Below are 24643 nucleotides of genomic sequence, written 5' to 3' on the forward strand. Positions count from 1 at the left end.
GTGTAAAATATAACATAATGTGTGTTATTGCAATTTAGTACTATTAACGAATTTTCAAAACTTGAATTGATTTTAAATGCCTACTTGATCAATATTACTAGGTCACTGGGCCAATAACTAGGCACAAAAAAAGAACAAGGGAAAATCAAGAATGAACCAACCCCAGCAGGGACAAGAGCATTTTTTTTTATATAATTATTATATTCGATACTGAAATATTAGAGCAAGTCACATAAATTTCTTCTAAGAATATACATAGTGATTGCATTTAACAATGTCTAGAGACAAAAACACATAACACGGAGTGTATTTATAAGGTCATTCTCCATTCATAAATAAATGTCCAGAGAGATTTTCCATCATAGCCAAATGCATATTCTCCGAAGGTTTCCAGTGCCTCTTCCTTTGGTTTATGAACCAGTTGTTTATCTGCTTCTGGTCCAGCCCTGTCATCTCTGCCAGCGAGACCTTGTCTACTTCCTGCACGCCATCGTCATTGATATTTCATGACGTACAACTTCAGCATACAATAAATGTAGAATATATGCCCATCTCGGATTGTTTTTCATGCACTGTCTAAGATTGATTGTTAAGTAGTATAGTAGTATATCACATAATAACATAGATACCGTGATCATGACATTGTCCAAATTTATCACAAATATGAATTATGCAAATTTAGATTGAATATCATATGGGGGACAAATTTAGACTGATCAACTCGTTAGCTCACATTTGGATTTATGTCGGATTACATTTCATGCAAGCCATGTTTTGTATCAAGAAAGATATAGGAAATGGTTAAGAAGATCATAAATTCATAATGTAATCTTACTCCATGCCACTGTCTTAACATTTCTGAATATGGACTAGGCAAATGTACGGTGAATGTAAATCAGGAAGAGGAATCTATCTAGGATTGATTTTTCACAAAATCATGTTTCATGCCAAGAAATAAAGCAATAGAAAACAAAAATATAAGCGACTTGGGTCGAGATACTACTCACTGTAGGATAAGGCCATTTATAATGAATGTTCCACCATTCAAGCAATTTCTGCCTAGCCTCCTTCGGCAACTTGCCTTTCTTCTTCTTCTTCGAGAATTCTAGCTTTAGGTTATTGATGTGGTCACCATACAGGCGCAAGAGTCTATCTTTCAGTTCTCGATCCTCAGTTTTCGTCTGAGAGTCAGTAGCCTCTGTCTCTCCTCCACTTAGCTCCTCGTCAGATGATAAACCACCATCATCTTACGGACAAAAGTAAGAAGAAAATCACATTATGTAATTGCAAGAATGAAATACAGTCATTTTGTTTTCTAAACCGGTCATAGTGTGTAAATCATAATAAGCACGAATTGAAAATTGTAAGAGTTCACTGCATAAGAGAAACAATTATTTAGTTTTGTTTACATTCATGTTTCAAATTCTATGAAATTTCTCTCTCTCTTTTTACCTTTTGCCAAATAAGTATATATGTGGTACTTGGTAGTGTGTCTGCAACTCTCTCAAAGTAGATAAATTAAAAAAAATATACAAGTAACATTGAAAGAGAAATTTTTAGCCCAAAATAAAATCAGCCAATCCTGATTGGCTGAACTAAAAGTAAGCCCAAGCCCAGAACTAGATATTGGTCCTACTAATATATATATATATATATATATATATATATATATATATATATATATATATGGAGATGATCGGACTTGTCCTAATAAGAATTTAATAAAATTCTATACGAAAAAAATATCGGTTGCCCCAAAAACTTAATTTCAATACATAAAGCCTAAATACAATATGAATGGTCTGGCCCCACTCATGACGGGCCCAGCAACTTTATCAAACAGCAGTCAACGGCTATTCATGTCTCTATCTCTACCCCACAAAAATTAAGATCCAAAAAAAAAATCACAATCGGTAACGAAATTCATCCACTCAAATTTCAACACACAATCACATAGCAAAAATCACTAATTCCTATTACCATAAAAATACACAAATGAGTATATGAGTTTGTATTAAAATGGACGAAGAATAAAAAACAAGAGCGGGCCCACAAATTATATACATATAGAGAGAGAGGGAGCAAAAAGATAGGGCCCATATTTCGAAAACAAGCATTTAAAGGCAAGAGAAGGTGGGATGATAGCAGATGTGTGTGTGCATGTGTGGGTGAAAAAAGTGGGCCGGGCTTCAGCGTAAACCCCGGGCGCCCCATGTGAAAAAATTAGACCACCCGCTCTATCCGGGTTTTCGCCTACTGCCCCACCTTCTCTCACTATTTTTGTTCAATGAATGAAAAAATGTATGGTGGGGGAAAAGGAAGGGAGAGAAATAAAATCTCACAACAGTAATACTACTGCAAACTAAGTATATCAACATATATAAAACTATGCACTAGCATAAATACGATATTTATCAAGCCCCACATACATAATATTACAACTTTATGCGGAGGATTAGACATGGAAAGCATAAATACTTTATGCAAATTCTCAGACTACATACACAAGCATGATGCACAAAACGTTTTACATATTACGCCACGCGCAGTCGACCATGTAGGAGAAAGCATCGATCTTAGGATGTCGTCACGCGGAGATACAAGTGGACATAATAAGCATGTGGAAACAGTGTTTTAGTGTGCCATTAAGATCCTGTGTTAAAGCATTTAAGAGTGTAATTAAGAAAACAAAGACCACTAGACTCTAACTGAAAATGGAAATGGAATATATCCGAAAAGTTAGATTGTACTTTCAATCATAATAAAATACTCCATATATATATAGCTAATGGCAGCTGTTAACACTTCTAATCTTTTCCTAATCTAGATCTTTATCTCCTAATCTCATCCACCATTATAATAAGTTCATCAGCAGCAGTGCCAGTTCTAAACTCTGCAGCTGTCACAAGCATGTATACTAAGTAGATGGAAAGGCATAAATCATGGCAACTTTTCGTGGTCGAGCATGTAGGCTTAGACCTTATTAAAGCATGCAACTGGGATCGAAATCAGATCCTAATTGTACTTATCACACTAAACTACTGTTGTTGTGCTAATTATTAGTATAATCAAGAACACATAAATCCACTGTGTAGCAGAATCCGAATGGGAAAGCATGACATTATTCAAATATTTAAGCCACATTAGCATGTGAGTGACTAGTACTACTAAGACTCATACACTTCATACCACCATACAAAGAGGAAAAACAATATTGTCACATTAATAAATGTTTATTTTAGCTTTAAGAAAATGTGTGTTCATCTAAGTACAATTCTATTTATTTTAATAAAACAATTCAGGTGTAGACACGGCTTTAACTGCACACCAGTTAGCAATTAGACAATTACCAATGTTTTCTCAGCTTTCATGAAGGCTGAGCCAAAACTTGAAAGTTGGAACTTGAAACACATTTTAATAATCACGGCCACAGGCAGCAGCATACCAGATTTAAAAGAATATATAAGCATAACTCAATTTCCAGACAATTATTCAATATCCTTGAAAATAGAAAACCTATGCAGCATTTCACTAAATCATAGTACTCCATTGTTAAAGTTTACTTCTATATCTCACAGTTCGGACCAAGTCGTCCTATTCCATTGTTAAAGCTTAACATTCGGGACCAAAGAACATCAAATTAACATGACGGAAACAAGGCACATTGGCACCAAATGTTATTAGACTTTGCTAATACGATAAGTTTTGAAGTCCATTTATAGAGTACATATTTATACATGTGAAATTTCATAATATATGAATATAAATTATAAAATGAAAAAAACACTATTGGGCAAAAAAGAGAGCAGTGCTAGGCATGTCATCTGGGCTATTGATACGTCAAAATCAGAATCTATAGCAATGAATGGTTTATTTTCAAGCTTTTATTTTCCTCTGACACAAAACAACCAAAGATCAATGTATAAAAGGAAAACGTTTAATGAGCAAGAACCCAGGACGACCAGAATGAATGTATAGACACCAATCTTAGAAGAAGAAAAAACATATGAAAAGTGAAAAAACTGAACTCAAACTGATACGAGAAAACAAAGGTAAAGTGATGGCAACAGTGTTGCTAGATTTTAACGTGGTTGGTTCACTATTTCGTACAGAAATTGGACTCCACACAAAATAAAATAAAATAAAATAAACACATGCTACATTGCAAAAAAACAGTCATGAACAAACATACAAAATTTAACACGTATATATACATAGCCGTAGCAAATGAACAAAGCTCACTTTCAATTTTTTAGGGTTTCTTTTTGGTGTTTGTTGATTCAGTGTTCAACCATTTTGCAGTAAATTAAGTGCGATATTTTAACTCAGTATGAATGCATGAAACGATCTGTGAACTTAAGCAAGCAAGAGAGAGAGAGAGAGAACCATTGCATAAATTGCCTAATTGAGTCTCGATTTTGTTGAGGAAGGAGGTGGCCTCATCAAAAGGCCTTGATAAATCCCTTTTATACTTCACCAATACGTCACAATATGTTTCCTGAATATGACAAAAAAATTTAAAGAGGAAGACATCAAGAGTTATTTAATTTTTTAGGTAAAAAGATTAATTAGCAAGGAGGAAAAGGATGAAAATGTCAAAACTTGAAGATCCTAGCATAAAATAACTGTTTTTGCAGATAGACTTGCTTGTGAGTGTGTATGTTTTACGGTTATAGAGAGAGAGTACCATGAACTCGTCGAGCTCAGGATCAACTTCAAAACACATCGAGACGGCGTCGTGTTTACACGCGTCTCTTTCTGGCCGGATTTCGTCAAGTAAACACGCTATCTCTGGCGGAGCTCCGACCTGCAAAAATCAATAGAAGAAAAGCAATCACAGCTCACATACAGATCATCATCAACAACGTTTAGAGAGAGAGAGAGAGAGGAGTGGAGAAGCAACCAATTAGTTAGGTCACACTTCAAAAAAGTGAATGAAGTGAAAAAATCTATAAACCTAATCAAGCCAGAACCACAATTTTCCCCCAAAAATTGGGGAGGGAATTAGCGACGAGATCAAAATCGCGATCATCAGTTGCATACTGTCTCACCTTTTGGCAATCGATGAAAGCATCGAGCAGTTTCGGATAGGAAGGATGAGATGCAATTTTAGCTTTGATCACGGTGGAAGCGTGCTCCTGATCGTGATCGCCGCCGCGGACGTTAATGGAAGCCGATTCCGACACCGCCGAGCACTGGAATCCCAATTCCTCCGATTCAAACCCCGGAATCCGCTGGTGGTGCTGATCGCCGCCGGGAACAAAAGTCTCATAGTGATAGCCGCCGTATTCGGCCGCCATCATCAGATTATCCGGCGACATTAGCGCCTTGTCTGCGTAGAAATCACCAGCTGAATGAATTCCGTACATTTCGTCCATCGCGGAAAAAGCAGCTCCAAATACAACCTTCACACACGTTCGGTTTATATATATTGATGAGAGTTTCTAGAGAGAGAGATAGAGAGAGAGCGAGGTAGAGAGAGAGAGAGAGCTAAGATCGACGGTTTTTGGAGAAGCAGCGAAAAATTGAGATGGCGAAGGAGAAGGAGAGTGAGAGTGGAGAACAAAGGCCCATTCTTTCCATTATTAGTTTCTCAAGAATTCTTTGTTTTTATACTTATTTATTAAATTTATTAAATTAATAATGGAATTCATCTTTTTCAAAAGAGAAATAGAAAAAAATAATTCCTTTTTGTAAATTAATGTGGCTTAGGCTATTGGACTACCGAATTGAATTAATAACAATATTTAAATACTTATTTGTTGTGGGCCATGCATCATTAATTTGATAAAATTGATCAAATGAGAAGTAGTGGAAGTCTTGAACCGTAGAACAGAATTTAATTATGTGGTTATAATTTCTGAAAATAAAAGGAAAAGTGTCTAATAAAATGGGCTAAAATCAAACTTTTGATCTCCTAAATAAGTCCTATCTAATTGAAATTTTATGTAATCAAGTGATGTGTATAGTTTTTTAAGGCAAGCTTGATGCGACTGCTTGACGTTTCGAAATTAAAGTTTATGGTTTTTTAATTGCGGATTTAATTTAACCTAGTGAAAATTAATCTATTGAAATTAATGATTTTTCTATTTTGGGTAAAATTGGCGAGACATTGATATTACATTAGGACACAAACTCTTTTTTCAATATAATGAAACGAGGCAAAAGAAAATAAAAAAACCACTGTGATGATACTTGGTATTTTGTGTCAGTGATTTTCATGATGCAGTATGTAAATAGTTAAACTAGTAAATTTAATGAAGCTGCATTCGATATTCTGTTTTTAATTGGTGCCACAAACACGTGTCGTGATACCAAAAACTACAACATAGGAGTATTGAATACTGGTAGCATTAGATATTACTTCCCGCCATTTAATTCAAGGTATCCACAATTTCCTTTTAATTTTTAATATTTGAAATGTTCATATTTAAAAAGAAAATTGCTTTTTATCTCTTTATTAAAATATTTAATTATTTTTTCATTCTACTTATTCCACCTAATAATTCTTTTTAAAATTTTGTACCATTAAATAGTTGGACAAAGGAAGTACTAGTACTATTTCTTAATTTTTCAACCGGCAAAAATGAATAAATGAAACCACAATGTAAGGATGGTGATTAATACTAGTACTTATGTAGACGCATGTGACATGAAATGAAAGCATAGATACTAAAAATAAGCATAAGCCAATGACATGTATACATATAGGTTGGCATACAAGTACAAGAACGTATCAATATTCAGGCAAGCCTCAAAAAATCGTGGAATAATAAGATTTACTTTAATTGAAATCGAAGTTGAATGACTTAAATATTTTTTTCGAAGTAAAATTAATACGATAAGGTTGTCAATGACACTTTTTAAAATGTCAAATGACAATTTGCAAATCTTATAGTACTCTCTCCGTCCCACTACAAGTGAGGCGTCTCAATTAGGATGTTATTTTGCAAAAATAATATTCTAACTAGTTAGAATGAAGAGAAAGTAAAGTACGTAAGATAATAATATATATACGACTATCTTCTATATTATTCTCTCTCTTACTTTAATTTATGTCCACTCTAACTATTTATTGGTATCATCTTTGCAAAACAACGAGAAAGAAACGCATCACTTATAGTGAAACAGAGTAGTAGATGTTAAGTAGTAGATATAAGTTCCCATTTATGATGCATTGATGTGATTATTAGTGTATTTATTTTAAACAAGATAAATGATTACACTCGTAGTGATGTTTAGTGGTTAAATGAAGAGAGAATAAAATATGAATGGAAAAGAAATATGAAGAATAAATAGGAGAGATTTAAAGTAAAAGAGATAGAGGGTTACTTTTTTACCATAAAAGGAAATGTCTCACTTATAATGAAACGACCTAAAAAGGAATACGTCCCCCTTATAATGGGACAAAGGGAGTATAATTAACAATTCTACTTATCATAGTATTTTCTTCATCCTAACTAAGTTGAATCGTATTTTTTTACTGTCTCAATTAAATTGAGTCATTTTTATTTTGATAAAAAATAAAATGTTTAATTATTTTTATTTGATTTTCTTTCTATGTTATTCTCCTTTTATCTCTCATACTTATATTCTTTCCTATGTTATTTTTATTTTCGTTTAACAAAATTTCTTAATATTTATGCCTAAAATAATTGTCAATTTAATTGGGACGGATGAAACACTATTTAAATTAATTCAGTAATTTAAGTGATTTCTGCGTTTGCAACTAATTGGTATATGAGCTTATGCGATCTAAATTCCGTACAGGTGCGATCATAAAAATATTTTTTTATTAGTGTAATGTGATTCTTTATATAACGTCTAAAATATTAGTAATATTATATACTAGCAAATATAGCAAATTAAGGAATAAGATTTTAAATTTTAAATTGTGCGGACAGCCCACACAAGCCAGGAAAGGAAAAAAGAAAACAAAAAAAAGTCATTAACTGTGACGAATTGTACAAATCTGAGATACTGGACTAATTAAGCAGAAATATAAAATAAACAATAGGAGTACATATGATAAGTATATAGGAATAATTCGTTGCCCCATGAAGCTAAATTAAGAAAAATAAATTTTAAAAAAATATTGCCTTTTTAGGCACCTTGTAATTGAAGCCCTAACGCATCTTAAAAGAATAAAAAAATCGAAAAAGGGAGGGGAAATTAAATCTGTATTTCTAATTGCACTGAATATGTCATCTTAATACCACTGAATCTTCTTTTGAGTTTCGTTTTTCAATTGAATGTTTATGCAATAACTTTCTTCATATCGAAAAAATATTTTTGTGGTTTCTAGCTTTGAAGAGATACTAGTACTACTATCATGTATTGAAATTGTAATATATAAACAATAATAAAAAAACAATTATACTATACTTTTGATATTTAGAGATTGTATAATGTGAAAGTGGAATAAGGAATCACCCAGTTGTCTAAGCAGCTAGGTGCAATTATTAGACGGTCACGTTTTCACAGTATATAATAGTAGTACATTATATACGAAAATATAGTCAAAAAATACTTATTTCTACTATAAGAGTCATATTTTACCGTTTTGGTCCATCCCATGATAAGAGTTTTATTTCACTTTTACCATAAATGGTGAGTAGTTCCTACATTCCATCAATTTATTTCACTCACATTTTATTATAAAATTATATACTATATAAGTCAGATTCATATTCCACTAACTTATTTAACTCAATTTTTTCATTAGATTTTTTAAAACTCATGTCATAACTAAATAAGATTCCTATTAGGGACGGGGAGAGAGTAATCTAGATATTCCATAATCAAATAATAATATCTAACTTATATCTATTGATAACTAATGGAGTAGCTAATTAAGCAGACACTAAACTTACGAAATTAATTAAATAAGTAATAATTTTATTTTATTGTAAATATGAATTCATTAATTCCTTCACTTATGCAACCCAAATCTTAATTTGTTTATGGACTATACTTAAAGTAGATTTCAAGCTGGTCTATCTTGATTGATGATTCGAGTAAACATATAACACAAAGAAAAGCTAATTTATTAGTACTATACTAAAACAAGATTTATGTACAACCAATTTTAGGTCAAATTTTACACGGAAATAAAGAATCGAAAGTGCACGCTTTTCCATTTGCCATTTCATTAAAAAAAAACTAAACCCACCATGTACCTTCCACTCAATTAATACGTAAATAATTGAAGAATACTCATTGAATAAATTTAAAGGATACTAGTACTTTTTATGAGAATATTTGTTTTTACATCGTTTTAAAAAGGAGACGCATTGTTAGTTAAGTACGTACATGAAAGAAAAGAAATTGAATATACATAAAAATAGTAAAAAAAATATTTTATGCTTTCTAAAAACAACCCAATAAATAAATTAATTAATTAACGATTTAAACAGGGGATTCATATGCTGTAATTATGAAAAAATCAGTAAAAAAAGCCTGAAAAGTTTTATGAAAGTGCAGAAGCAAAGAAAAACAAGTTGAAGGAAGCAATACTTTGATTGATTGATATGATTTTGATTTGATGTGTAGGACAGTTAAAGCTGAAAGAGCATATATATTTAATTATTTAATTATTTTTAATTTATATATCGGCCCTACCTGTTGCAATTTTTCCAATAGCTAAACCTATTTTTCAACTCTACTTTTTCTTAGGGATGTATGCTATAAGGGGTAGAATGATTTTATCCAACCAAAAGAAATTACATTTATCACGAATTATCGCCGAATAGAAAATTCTTTTTTGAGGGTATTGCGATTAATTTTGTCCTGAGTTGTTCCGTCTGAATTGTTTGGACTTTGGTGGTTGCTTGTATTAAGTAATTAAATGAAATAGAAATATACTCCTAGCCGTGTGAGTATATATGTCGTTTTAGCCCATCTACTTTTTCCGAAAGCCTTCAATTTGTTTTGTTTTGTTTTTTTTTCCGATTACAATTCAAGAGTTTCTGTTCGTTATATATCAACTCTCTATGTACAGCTCATAGTTTCATTTACTTTAAAATTGTTTATATGTCATATTTTAACTTAATAATAAAATACTACTACTTCATGAGGTCGTTATATTGCTAACTATTTAAGTTACTAACTCTGTTAACTCATCAATGCATTGTATTAAAATTGTCAACACATCGACATTAAAATGTCAACACATAATATCAACCCATTATATTGAAGTTCAACAAAATTATGTGTTGACATTTTAATGTCATCATGCTAACATTTTTAATAACGCAGTAAGTTAGCAACTTGAGAAAATTACCAATTGATCACGGTGTGTTATATATTATAAATTTTTGTATAAATAAGAGTGCATGAATATGTTTAGTGTAGGAGTGTACGTTGTAGAGAATGGAGAAAAATAAATAAAAGGAGTAATAATAATTTCCAGTTAAAGACTAGGTCTTGGTCTCTACCAAAACAATACTATGTGATGATGTATTCAGTCCAATTACCATTCTTCTTTAAATTAAAGAGGTGCACGCATGAATAGTTTTATGTTAATATCCATCTCTAAAACTCTTTTTAGTACGGCTAACAATAAAAGCCTTAATTAAAATATTCTCTCTTATTTTATACTTCCTTCATTTTAATTTATTAGTTTTAAATAAAATGTGAGTGAAATGAGTTAGTGGAAGGTGAGACCCTATTACCATTTATGGTAAAAGTGAATCAGGACTCCTATTCACGGACGGATTAAAATAGAAAAATGGGACAACTATTCGCGGAGGGAGTATCTTAAAAAGGGATGGAGAGTAGAGTAGTAGGCATAATTAAGAAAGAAATGAAATGGATAAAATAGAAGTACCCGTTGGCGTGATGAGCTAATACAGGATGGGATGGAGGAGTGGCCCCTGTTTCTCTGCAATGGAGAAATGATTTTGCATCAAATTCAAGTCAGCTGCCTCCTCAGAGAGAGAGAGAGAGAGAGACTCACCACTGGTCCAGCAGACAAAACCGCCATTAACAAGCATTCAAAGTTACATACGCCAAAATATGTTGAGATAGAGAGGATCTTTGATTCTATGTCATGTCATTCATTCTTTATTTTTCGAGTTTGGTCACTTTTTTTTTCATTTGAGACACCCTTTCTTTATGTGTGTATATATATATATATACTTGTTGCTTCACACACACATTTAAAGTTCTTTATTCTTTAAACGTGCTCTGTTACAACATGTAAATTTAGAAAATTTATGTCAATTTATATCTGTAACTTATCAACCTTTTTTTATACTTACTCCGTATATCTCATTAATACTTTATTCCGTAGTAGTTTCATACTCATAGATTTTGGGCAAGAGCTTGTGGTGACTAATCATGGCTAAACATGTCAAAAACACAAAATAAAAACATGATGATGGAAATGTTGGCGTTTTGGATCGGAAGTGCATAATGAAATGCTAATTGCTAAAAATCTACACTTTTTTATTGGTAGTTACACCAACGCTATCCAACAGCGAACCCAATTACTATTCATCATACTTATTTGTAAGCATCTTGAATAGTAAGACATTTGACTCAAGGATTTACAGTGACACTTCGAAGAGTGAGACAATTTACCCAATAATTTAGAGGTTGGTCTTTACCTTTGGATAAAAGACTACTTCATATCCAAGGGCCCTCTAAACCATTAAGATGGACGAATCTCATGTCACTCGATACAACCATTGGGTTGATATCTATTACTACAATTTAATAATATGATAAATCGTGTTAAAATAATATGGATATACTATACATGTAGAATTATTTTATCTTATAGTATGTGAAAATGTGTTGTAAAAAATTATCACAACTATATAAAACATTATCTCTAAATCCAGTGCTATGATGTATATATATAGATACGTATAAACTCATATAAATAAGGTTTAGATTATGATCGAAATGAGACAACAAAGTGCAATTTAGTTTGACCCCGCAGTTAATACTAGTGTACCATTACAACATGCAAATACATCTAAAAATGAAAATAACCAAAACATTAATTACTTCGAAAATTTTCCACCTGAAAAGGTTTGGGTGTAAGTGGATCCCTCATTATGTAAAAGAAGAGAAAAAAATAACACTAATAATGCAACTTTAGAGAGATAATCTATAAAATTTAGAAGTCAAAATACAACGTGGATACATAAGACAACGTTCAAATTGACCGCACTCATTGGCAAATAGATGCCAAATATAGAAATATTTTTTTAAAAAAAACTAAGCATGACAATTTTTAAGTAATTGACTTCTCTAATTGCACATAACTACACGATTAGAATTGATACACGTATTTATAAAGAACCTCTTATCATGATTAAAAGGAGACCGACCGAAATAATTTATGCAATCGCTTAGTAAAAGGGTCCAAAATCATTATTTCACGTGTTATGTTACTATAGGCTTGCGGTTGAACGATCATGCATATAGATAATGTGAAAGTGTGTCCGTGCAAACTACTGATTTGATCGAGTGTTGGAGCCGAGCTGCAGCTCAAAGAAGAGATCAAGAAATGAAGCTCGGTTTTGAGCTAGCTCGGCTAGAAAGGAGTTCGGCTAGAAAGGAGTTCGGCTAGAAAGGAGTTCGGTGAAAGGAGTTCGGTAAGCTCGGCTTACCGAGCTGGAACTAGCCGAGAAGAAGAAGGCAGAAGAAGGAAGCTCGGCTTTGAGCTGGAACTAGCCGAGAAGGAAGAGTTCGGTTTTGAGCCGAGTAGCGGTTATAACTAACTTTGGGAAATAGAGTTAGTTGGATTTTATTTCTTGATTGTATCTTGTATAAATAGCTCGATAGAGCTCAGTAGTGAAGTAGCAGAATTACACCATATACACACACACCTAGAGAGATTAATTCTCAAGATAGCGAGCGGTTGTGAGCGGTAGAGTGTGAGTGTGAGTTCGTTGTAATTGTAAAGAGTTCATCAATAAGATTCCGGTCATCTTCTCCGTGGACGTAGGTGGTTTATCACCGAACCACGTTATATCGTTTGCGTGCTTTATTTTCTCGATTACGTGTGTGAGATCAGCGGCAACGCAACCCAACAGGTGGCGCCGTCTGTGGGAATTTCCCAAAGGAGTTCTTGATTGCTTTCTGGGATAGTTAGGGTCCAAGAATTCCGGTACTTGAGCTGATCTTGGCGATTGCCCACCGTCTGTTTGAGAAATGTCTACAGCTAAGTTTGAGGTGGAGAAGTTCACCGGGAAAAATGACTTTGGGCTGTGGAGGTTGAAGATAAAGGCCATCTTGATGCAGCAGGGCCTATGGAATATCTTGAAGAATGAAGTCGATGCCGAGAAAGAAGCGGAGGTCGATGAAAAAGAGAAAGGGAAGCTTCAGGATATGCAGTATAGAGCCTACAGCACCCTAATCTTGAATTTGTCAGATAGGGTTCTGAGGGAAGTCTCCAAAGAGGAGACAGCTGCGGGAGTATGGACAAAACTTGAGTCATTGTACATGACCAAGTCCATTACAAATCGTTTACACCTGAAGCAGAAGCTCCTTGCATTCAGATTCTCAGATGCGAGAGGAATTACAGAGCAACTTGAAGAATTTGGTAAGTGTGTAGATGATTTGGAAAATATCGATGAAATGATCAAGGATGAAGATAAAGCCTTGATGCTGCTGAATTCGCTTCTTAAGAGTTTTGAACACTTCAAGGATGCGGTGTTACTTGGAAGAGAGTCCAAGGTTACATATGAAGAAATTCATTCTGCTCTGAAAATGAAGGAATCGCATAAGAATGATTATTCCACTTCTACTAGACAAAATGATCCAGTGGCTGAGAGTCTTTTCTTGAAGAAGGGTCAGAACAAGAAAGTTTTCAACAAGAAGAAACAAAACAAAGATAAGGCTGAGGGAGAGAGGGAGACTAGAAGCTGCTACTATTGCAGAAAGCCGGGTCACTTGAAGAAGGCATGTTTTGCTTGGAAAAGGAAGCAAGAACAAGCGATCAATGCAGGTTCAAATACTGCAGATCTTGCTCAGGAAGTGGAGGCCAATGAGGCCTTGAATATACTCTCAGGGGCAAGAATTGAAGAATGTTGGATCATGGACTCGGGTTGCTCCTTTCATATATGCTCCCACAGATCCTGGTTTCAAAAGTTGACAGCACACACAGGATCAGTAATGTTGGGGAATGATCAGACATGTGATGTTAGAGGGATTGGAGAAATCAAGCTGAAGGTGAGTGATGGTAGTGTAAAAACTCTCACAGAAGTGAGGTTCATACCTCAGATCAAGAGAAACTTGATTTCTTTAGGGCTGCTGGAGTCCAAGGGCTACAGGTTTGAGTCCAGTAACGGAGTACTCAGGGTGACAAAGGGTCCCAGAATAGTCATGGAGGCCAAAAGAAAGAATAGCCTGTATTACTTGGTGGGTGAAACCGTGATCAATGCAGCAAATGTTACTCAGTCAGAGAGCCTGGATCTGTGGCATGCTAGACTTGGGCATGTGGGGGAAAAAGGCATCAAGGAGCTTGCTAGGCTGGGTGCAATGAGGCTGGGGACATCAGAGAAGCTCAACAAATGTGAGTCTTGTATTCTTGGAAAGGCAAAAAGGCTACCATTCTCTGGTGGAAAGCACACTACAACAGCTCCCTTTGTATATGCTCACAGTGACTTATGGGGGTCTTCTCCAGCAGAATCCATAGGTGGAGGTAAGTATTTCATATCTATTATAGATGACTATTCAAGAAAGGTATGGGTTTACATCCTCAAAGAGAAGTCTCAAGCATTTGAGAGGTTTAGAGAATGGCATACTAGATATGAAAATGAGAAAGGGTCGGTGCTGAAGTACTTAAGAACTGATAATGGGATGGAGTTCTTATCTACTGAGTTTGATAGCTTCTGTAAAATGAAAGGGATAAGAAGGCATAGGACCGTGCCAAGGAACCCTCAACAGAACGGGCTGGCAGAGAGGATGAACAGGACGTTGCTAGAAAGAGTGAGATGCATGTTGTTCTACTCTGGAATGCCAAAGAAATTTTGGGCAGAGGCTGTTTCTACTGCAGCTGATCTGATTAACAAATGCCCCTCTTCATCAATTTCTAATGAGACTCCTGATCAGAGATGGTATGGAACTTTGGGAGACTACTCAGGCTTGAAGATTTTTGGGTGTGCGGCTTATGCACATATCAAGCAGAATAAGTTGGAACCAAGAGCAAGAAAATGTGTGATGTTGGGATACCAAGATGGAGTGAAGGGATATAGGTTATGGAATATGGATGAAGGGGGTCAGAATATCATTGTGAGTAGAGATGTAGTGTTCGATGAAGGAGAAATGCCATTCAAGAAAACTAAAGCACCCCCTGGTGGTGACAGTAGCTCTAGCATTCAAGAGTTTGAGTTTGATGAGAAATCTGCTTGGTCTGATGCTGATGAGGATGTTGAAATCTCTGAACACCAAGAAGAAGGTGGAGCTTCCAGTTCTCAGTCAGATGAAAACACAAGAGGTGGAGATCCATCAAATCAAGGAAACAGAAGAAATCCAAGAAGGAATGCAGGCTTGCCCAGCAGGTTTTCAGATTATGATATGAGCTTCTTTGCTCTTTGTATAGCAGAGGTGCTCATGTTCTCAGAGCCTTCAACCTATGAAGAAGCCATAAAATGCAAAGAAAGTCAGAAGTGGATCAGAGCCATGGAAGAAGAAATAGAGTCCTTGTTGAGAAATGGGACTTGGATTCTGGTGAATGACCCAGGGACTCAGAAACTCATAAGTTGCAAGTGGCTATTTAAGAAGAAGGTTGAAGTTGGGGAAGTTGAAAGCATACGTTTTAAGGCAAGGTTGGTAGCTAGAGGATTCACACAAGTAGAAGGTATTGACTACACTGAGGTGTTCTCTCCAGTGGTAAAACACACCTCCATTCGGATCTTATTGGCCTTGACAGCTCATTTTGATTGGGAGCTGCATCAACTCGATGTAAAAACAGCTTTTTTACATGGGGATCTAGAGGAGACGATCTATATGATGCAGCCTAAGGGTTTTGAAAGGCCTGGAGAAGAAAAGAAGGTTTGTTTACTTAAGAAAAGCCTATACGGGCTCAAGCAGAGCAGTAGGCAGTGGAACAAGAAGTTCCATGAGCAAATGGAGCTGATGGAGTTTGAGAGATCCAGCTTTGATAGCTGTGTATATGTCAAGAGAAGTGGAGATTTGATAATAGCCTACCTGTTACTGTATGTAGATGATATTCTACTAGCTGGATCAAGCTTGAGTGAATTGCAGATTGTAAAAGATGAGCTTAAACAAAAGTTTGAGATGAAGGATCTTGGGGAGGCAAAACGAATCCTAGGCATGGACATTGTCAGAAATAGGAAGAAGAAGGAACTGAGGCTTGTGCAAGCTGAGTACATCAAGAAAGTGATAAGGAAATATCAGGTGACAAATGCAAAGGCAGTCTCTACTCCATTAGCAGGCCATTTTAAGTTGAGCAAAGAACAGGCGCCTAAAACCGATGAAATCAGAAGGGAAATGAGTGCGATACCATATGCGAATATAGTGGGAAGCATAATGTACTTGATGATATGTACAAGGCCGGATGTGGCCCATGCTATAAGCGTGGCTAGCAGGTACATGGCTGATCCGGGTAGAGAACACTGGATGGCTCTGAAATGGATCTTGAAATATTTGGGAGGATCTGTTATGATTGGTTTGAGATTTGGTGGAAAAGCATGGTCTGAGAAAGATGAGATTCTTGTAGGCTACTGTGATTCTGATTATGCGGCCAACTTGGATAATAGGAAGTCCCAAAGCGGCTACATATTCACTTTGTTTGGTACAGCCATTAGTTGGAAGTCGAATCTACAACCGGTGGTCGCATTGTCCACAACTGAGGCAGAATATATTGCACTGACAGAGGCCGCAAAGGAGGGAAAATGGCTACAAGGAATCTTACAAGATCTGGGGATAGAGCTGGGAGCAGTAATGATTAATTGTGACAGCAATTCAGCCATATGCTTAGCCAAGCACCAAATGTTCCATGAGAGATCTAAACATATCGATGTAAGGAGGCACTTCATCAGAGACGAAATTCAGAATGGGAAGATCAATGTGGTGAAGGTTCCCACTGAAGAAAATGCCTCAGACATGTTAACCAAGTCACTACCAACTTTGAAGTTCAAGCATTGCTTGAAGTTGGTGGAAATTGTGGAATGTTGAAGTATGGAACAGGATTGAGAAGGGAATCTAGATATTGATGGAGTTTTGCAAGGACAAGGTGGAGATTTGTGAAAGTGTGTCCGTGCAAACTACTGATTTGATCGAGTGTTGGAGCCGAGCTGCAGCTCAAAGAAGAGATCAAGAAATGAAGCTCGGTTTTGAGCTAGCTCGGCTAGAAAGGAGTTCGGCTAGAAAGGAGTTCGGCTAGAAAGGAGTTCGGTGAAAGGAGTTCGGTAAGCTCGGCTTACCGAGCTGGAACTAGCCTGGAACTAGCCGAGAAGAAGAAGGCAGAAGAAGGAAGCTCGGCTTTGAGCTGGAACTAGCCGAGAAGGAAGAGTTCGGTTTTGAGCCGAGTAGCGGTTATAACTAACTTTGGGAAATAGAGTTAGTTGGATTTTATTTCTTGATTGCATCTTGTATAAATAGCTCGATAGAGCTCAGTAGTGAAGTAGCAGAATTACACCATATACACACACACCTAGAGAGATTAATTCTCAAGATAGCGAGCGGTTGTGAGCGGTAGAGTGTGAGTGTGAGTTCGTTGTAATTGTAAAGAGTTCATCAATAAGATTCCGGTCATCTTCTCCGTGGACGTAGGTGGTTTATCACCGAACCACGTTATATCGTTTGCGTGCTTTATTTTCTCGATTACGTGTGTGAGATCAGCGGCAACGCAACCCAACAGATAATTTTTAATGTATGCCTAACTTGCGGTTGAACGATCATGCATATAGATAATTTTTAATGTATGCCATGTTTTTGGTAAGAGCTAGCTAGCTTATTTAAATTAAAATATTTATAGTTTTTGAAAATAAGCTTTAATTATGCTAGGACGAATTTTATCTCTAAAGGAACAATAATGTAAGAATATCAATCTTCTTTGTGTTTATTGGCTTGTGCTTTAGTAGACCAAAGTTTAGGTTTTTGCCCTTTTTAGCATTCTCTAGTTACTAAGTTAAAGGTCAAATGTGCTAGCTTGGGGTTGGGGTCATAAATTTTGTTTGCATGTAAATGGGTATACCATATGTAGTGGTGAGTTAATCAAGAAGTTAGCAAGTTTGTATTTTCATAGGGCTTTGCAAGATTTGTACTATATATTTTGAAACTTCAATGGTCTACTAAAATATTTAAGGGAGATTTAGAAAATTGTAAAATGCTCTTTTTTTACCAATTTTATTGCTTTTTATAAAAGCAAAAGCTCGCCATCAAGTGGCGAGCGAACAACGTCCCAGCGATCCAATAAAAACAAAACACAAAGGAAAAAAGAAAGAATAACACCATATCACAACAATTAAAGCAAAGAGAAACGGACCACAAAAACCCAAAATATATGTAAGACCGCAACAACAAAAGCGTAACAGAACAACCCCGAACAGACATGCACCAAGAAAGCAGGGAACAAACAAGGGGATTCAACAAAGAAGCTTACCCTCGAGTCCAACTTTTGATGTCGCTTGAGTCATCAGGTATGAAATTTATTGATATGGTGAAATTCGGGCATCAACTTTTAGTACATAAATAAAGACTACGTCCAATAAGTCTACTTTTACAAACTCCAAATTCAATTATAAACCTCAAAAGAAGACCTCATTCCCAATATGTTATGAATCTTTCGATTAAGCTAAATAAAAATTACTAACATATAATATAAGAAAAGGTATATATAACGAAAAACACGCTTACTACACAAGAAGAATTGCCACATACTAATTGTGTGATCTTACGTTCGTCATTTACTTCAAGTTCAATCTATGATGAGATTTACTGTTCTTCTTTGTGGCTGAAAATATAAGTTTGTTAAATTTTCTTTTCCTAGACTTTCTCCTACGAAAACTAAGTTGCAATGTGTTGGCAAAAGTATTCGGAAAAGAATATAAAGCTTTGATAAAATGATAATTCATCTCAAATTTTACTGCATCCATATAGTTATTATTATATACAGATTCACGGCATCAAGCATGAAGAAGAATAAGATAGACGGCCGCATAAATTAATTATTTGCTAAAAGGGGAATATATATAGAATAATAGAACCAAGAATTTCATTTAGAACTAGAAATTATCACCCTAATTAAATAGAATAAAAATGGGGTGGAATGCATTTTATTTGCAACCAAATAACATAGGATTGGAATGTATGTGGTCAAAAGATAAAAAAGATCCTCTTAGACCTTTGGCAATTGGCAGAAAGTGAACACATAAATCTATATAGTCCAAGATACATAAATTAGAGGATGCTAGTGATTATGATCATAAATTAAAGTGTCTAGAACATTATTCCCATTATCTTTTTGTAGCATTAAAAAGAATTGTGAAACTTTATGTTGCCACTTAATTAAATCTACGATTACCTCCACTTTTGAATTCGGTGAATTTGTTAACAATTAGTCTTTTTTAATAATAAGGTGCTTCAGCATAAAACATATACTCCATAACTGATTGTGCATTAGTGACAACATTACCCTTTGCTGATATAGTCGGTTAATCACGCCTGTGTGATTTCCAAATCCTAAAGCTAATATTTGGTCTTAATTTGTGTATATTTTAATAAGCACAGAGATTATATTACAAACTCAATTTTGAGCGTAACTTATACGGTTATACCCTATCAAATATACAAAATACTAGAATAATAAAAAGATGAAATAATAATTAAATGTAGTATAACTCATAACAGTTTCTCACATAAGGAAAAAGTACACAATCTATAATTAAGATAAGAATTTGTAATGCTACTTTTTAGATAATCATTTGACTCTCAAAATTGCAAACACTGTATTGTAATGGGCCTTCTCTGCTCAGGTTTTCAAATGGGCTGAGCTTATGTTTTAAATAACTGACTAAATTCGGTTCTGGCTTAAGTATATTTAATTTTCACGACATGAGTAATTAAATTTAATACCCTAATGATTTTTTTTCTGTTTCCTTATAAATATCTTCGATCTGTTTTTTTGGGACATAATTACTATCGCATTGAGAAAAAAAATTCTATAAGAAGGATATAATAATTATGAATTGCGAAATTAAGCGCCAGGTATACATTTAAAGTAGTCAAATAATAATCAGCAATAATAAAAATAAACTTTATAAAATTCTATGCTACAAAATATATTTGCGTTATGTACGTTGTTTATATGTACTTGAAAGTACCTAGTCCCTATTTTTATTACAAGAGTGTGTTTCTATATAATTGTAAAAGGTACCTAGTCACTCTATTTATCATAAAAGTGTGCTCTCCTTCATTGTAAATTCATCAAAGTAGCTAGAATGAGGAAAAATAAAATTTCACCATCTCTTATTTCCTATTTTCACTCCAAAAATAAAAATATCTTCACGCCATTAACTCATGATAATATTTTTTGTTCATCAGAGTGAGAAGGAGGAGCAAGGAAAGATGAAATTCTTTTTTTTTTCTTGATAAGCAAGGGAAAGAAAGAAATAAATTAAAATGGAGTTTTTCTCTCACGAATTAACATGAATATTTGAAAATCATCCTGAGATACTCGAGAATCAGAGATATCCCCTATAGTCATCGCGATGCGTTTCTCATAGACGACGATATTGTAACGCAAATGAATGATCGATTCATCGAAGCAAAAGAGATGACACATAAGGTTACCGTGTTCGTTCCACAAGAATCTATGTCCATGCAAGAAAAAGGATAGCAACTTTATTCCCACAATATTAATATTTTTCTACAATTCAATACAAAACCGAAAGTCAAATATAGTAATGATGAAACTCCCTGATCAAAAACCCCAATTTTGAGAAATTATCTACCCTCTTTCCAAGTCAAGTATTTCAACTAATTTATGTGTGTGTAAACAATCTTAATGCATCGTAGATATTCACACACAAGAATGAGATTCTATCAAAATTGTGACTGATGTCTCTTGTTGAGCTGCCAAGAAGTGAGCTGGGTCAACTCTAACTAAAACCAAAAAAATAAAAATAAACTAACAATCCAACACTCATCAACTACCTACAAATGAGTCCTCCTTTAATTGGCAATTAATATTTTCTGCAAACTGCCTTAAATCCTTAATACAACGAGGTGGTCAAAATATTAGCGAGTAGCGACTTTAATATTTAGTGCGTATATTACATGTGTATTTTAATAAATAACACAGTGTTTCGATTGTATACGATTTTGTGGCACTAGGTGTCGCATGAAGTGATGAAACACGTGACATATAGAATCAAAATTATGGAGTAGCACTTAAAAGAAAAATAGTACAACAAACAAAACAAAATTGGTGTAACGCCTATTTCAATTTTCAAGTGCTTATTAGAAACTATGCATTTTTCGAGATTTAACAATAGATTAATAAAATTCACTTCAAAATAAAGCACTTGTTTTTTATGGTAGAATTTTACTCCCTCCATCCACCGCCATTTCTTTACGAGTCTCATTTCTTGGGGGCACGGGTTTTAAGAATGGTTAAGAAAAGTTATTTAAAAAAATTAGTGGAATATGGATCTATCTCACTTATATATATTAGTTTTAAATGAAATTTAAGTGGAATAAGTTAGCAGAAGGTGAGACCCTAATACCATTTATGAAAAAAAATAAACCGAGAATCATATTCACGGACTAAAATAGAAAAACGAGACTATTATTCACGGACGGAGGGAGTACCTTCAAGTAAAACACTCATTAGAAAATGTAACAGTAATATCGTCCAACAATAACAATAAAAAAAAGATTTTAACCCACACAAGAAGATATTTTTAGAATCCAATCAGAGGTACCCACGTGGGCAGCAGAAATCTAACGACTCATCATAATTCGGCCGAGTCAGCTCACTCAAACCACCTCGAATCGCCAGCCCTTCGTCGTCATGACTCTCTCCAACTCGCCGATCCCAACTTCAGCACAAGTAAACACCAACGTATTCAAAATCATTCCGTCACGTTCCACCACATTCCTCACCTTCCACCACCGGCATTCGCCCGCCAACTCGCACGCCACCACCTCCTCCGCCGCAGCGGAATTATAAACGTAGACGAAATTCCCCGCTAATCGAACGTCGATAGAAAAATCTTCTGAATCGCTCTTCAGTCCAGCTACAAAATCTTCCGGCATTTCACCGATTTCTTCAATCGAGAAATCATTTTCCCCAATTCGCCACATTTTAATTGTTTCACCGTTTCCAATTGGACAAATTCCGACGAGGATCAAACCGGTGTAGCTGGAGTAGCTGATGTGGCAGCTCTGGACCGGCTGGCTAGGGTTCAGAGCAATCGGACCGGACCAGGAATTCTCCTTCGGATCGAGCCAGTGAGTCAAACCGGTTTGTTTCTCGACGAGGAAGAGCTTCTCCTCCGTCGCGGCGGCGGAAAGCCACGACGAGGAGGCGGATTCCTTCAAACTCGGCGGCATTGGCTTGCACGTGCGCCAGGCGCGCTCGCGGAGGTCGTAGAGCTCGACCGCCAGCGGATCGTCCTCGAAGTAGCACGCGCCGCCGGCGACGATGACGGCTCCGGCGACTCTGGCGACGATCGGATCCGTCCGCCACACGCGGGGAGGGGTGACGCTGCGCCAGTCGGAGTGGAGGCGATCTGTGGAGAAGGCGAAGGCGGAGGGGGAGAGCATGTAGAGCATATTCGCGGTGGATGACGATCGGAGGGCAGCGACGTGCTCGATCTGAGGGCGACGGATGCGCATCCAGACGTCGGAGCGAGGATCGTAGGCGAGGGCGGCGGTGGCGTGCGGGGGCCTAGTGGACTGCGTGTGGAGGATGAGCCACGGCTTCGTAGGATTTTGGTGGCGGAGGGAGGTGGCGATGGCGCCGTGCCATGACTCGGACACGTGCGAGGCGGAGACTAGGTCGACTGACGGCACGTGCGAAAAGATGGCTTCTAGAACGTCGCCGTGAATCTCGGCTTCTTCTCCTCGGTCCACTCTCGTTGCCATTTTCGCCGTTTCTTTTCTTTTTCCGGTTATGGTCAGTGATCGAAACTCAAAGTTTTGATTTGATATCTTGTTTTGTTTTGGGGAGATTTTGGAAATGGAGCAGTAATAAATGTACATAGATGGACTGATGGACAATTTACACCACATAAATTTTAAGAAATGGATCAATACTTCATCTATTTAAGATTGAATTTCTCGTTTTTATTCAACACGTATTTTTAAAATTGTAAAAAAGTGAATCAAAACAAAATAGTGGAACATATCTTCTATTTTTACGTGCTTCGTATTAATTTAAAAATAAAAAACGAGTAAAATAATCTAGTTAAAGGTAGATTACATTTGCGTTTGAATTGAGTTAGTACCGATTTGCGATTAAATGGAGTATAAACAAAAATAGGTGAAAAATTGATACTACTAGAAATGCGATTCTCATTTTTATATTTAGTTTTATACTTAATAAACTGTATTTAAAGTAAAATTAATCAAAACTTCAAGTGCATACTAACCAAAATATCAAACTAGAACTCCTAATAATAATAGTAGTAATAGATGGAGGGAGTAATAGGGAGTAGTACTATTTAATTTGTGGTAAACTTCAAAATCATTTGCCACTATTTTTTAGAATTTCGCCTTTTTGTGCATAATCAATTTTTAGTCCATTTATATTTTATTACAAATTTTGCGTAAGCAAATTTGAATCCATCTATACTTGTCGGTTCTCAGAGCATCCACAATGGTTTTAGACAAGCAATAGTCCAGTCATAGTCTAACCACAAACTACTCCTGCCATATCATCAGCACTAAAAACTTCTTCTGTCACATCATCAGGACAAGCAACTAGACAAGTAATAGCCTAGCCACAATAAACAAAATAATAAAAATAACAATCACACAAAATATGGACTTCAACTTACGACACAGATACGGGAAAATGCAATATTTTATTTAAATAAAAAAAGGCACATTAAAAAAATTACATAATTTAAAAAAAAAACCTAACTCCGTGCAGTCCTCTGCGCCCACAACTCTTCAATTAAATCCTTTTGGAGTCGAATATGAGCTTCTACTTGGCGCATGTCGGCATGTGCTTGGAGGCGGCCGGCTTCATCGTGAGGTACCCCACTTCGTACGTTCGGGGCGGCCACGCCGTGGCTTGGACGGGCTTCATTATCGTCGTTGGCCCAACTAGTCAGTTGTACACCTTCATCTTCGACAATCATGTTGTGCATGATAATACAGGCGTACATTATATCAACAATGCAGTTGACATGCCACAACCGCTTTGGACCCCTAATTGCCGCCCATCGAGACTAGAGCACACCAAATGCGCGTTCCACGTCCTTGCGCGCCGACTCTTGCCGTTTCGCAAAGTAGGCCTTCCTCTCATCTAATGTGCACCTGATTGTCTTCACAAAGACGTGCCACCTAGGGTATATCCCATCCGCCAAGTAGTAGCTCATATCATGCTGGTTCCCGTTGGCGACAAAACTGATGGCCGGACCGACGCCCTGGCACTGCTCGTTGAAAAGGGGCGACGAGTTGAGGACGTTGAGGTCGTTGTTCGACCCGG

At 35.9% G+C, this 24643-nt stretch overlaps 2 protein-coding genes across 2 annotated transcripts; both read right to left on the bottom strand.

Moving 5' to 3' along the window:
• Positions 1-152: 152 nt before the first annotated feature.
• Positions 153-5592, bottom strand: LOC121768613 (homeobox protein knotted-1-like 6). Its single transcript, XM_042165142.1, has 5 exons — positions 5052-5592; positions 4688-4807; positions 4387-4498; positions 1008-1246; positions 153-480 (listed from the first exon to the last, which is right to left on the bottom strand). Exons 1-5 carry the CDS (start codon positions 5376-5378, stop codon positions 319-321), a joined length of 960 nt encoding a protein of 319 aa, XP_042021076.1. The 5' UTR covers positions 5379-5592; the 3' UTR covers positions 153-318.
• A 16199-nt stretch (positions 5593-21791) lies between these two features.
• LOC121767458 (F-box/kelch-repeat protein At1g23390-like) lies at positions 21792-23205 on the bottom strand. The gene has a single exon (XM_042163728.1). The coding sequence runs from the start codon at positions 23188-23190 to the stop codon at positions 21964-21966; it is 1227 nt and encodes a 408-aa protein (XP_042019662.1). The 5' UTR covers positions 23191-23205; the 3' UTR covers positions 21792-21963.
• Positions 23206-24643: the final 1438 nt, after the last annotated feature.

This window comes from Salvia splendens, chromosome 15, assembly GCF_004379255.2.
Source record: "Salvia splendens isolate huo1 chromosome 15, SspV2, whole genome shotgun sequence".
In the NCBI taxonomy this organism is placed as follows: Eukaryota; Viridiplantae; Streptophyta; class Magnoliopsida; order Lamiales; family Lamiaceae; genus Salvia; species Salvia splendens.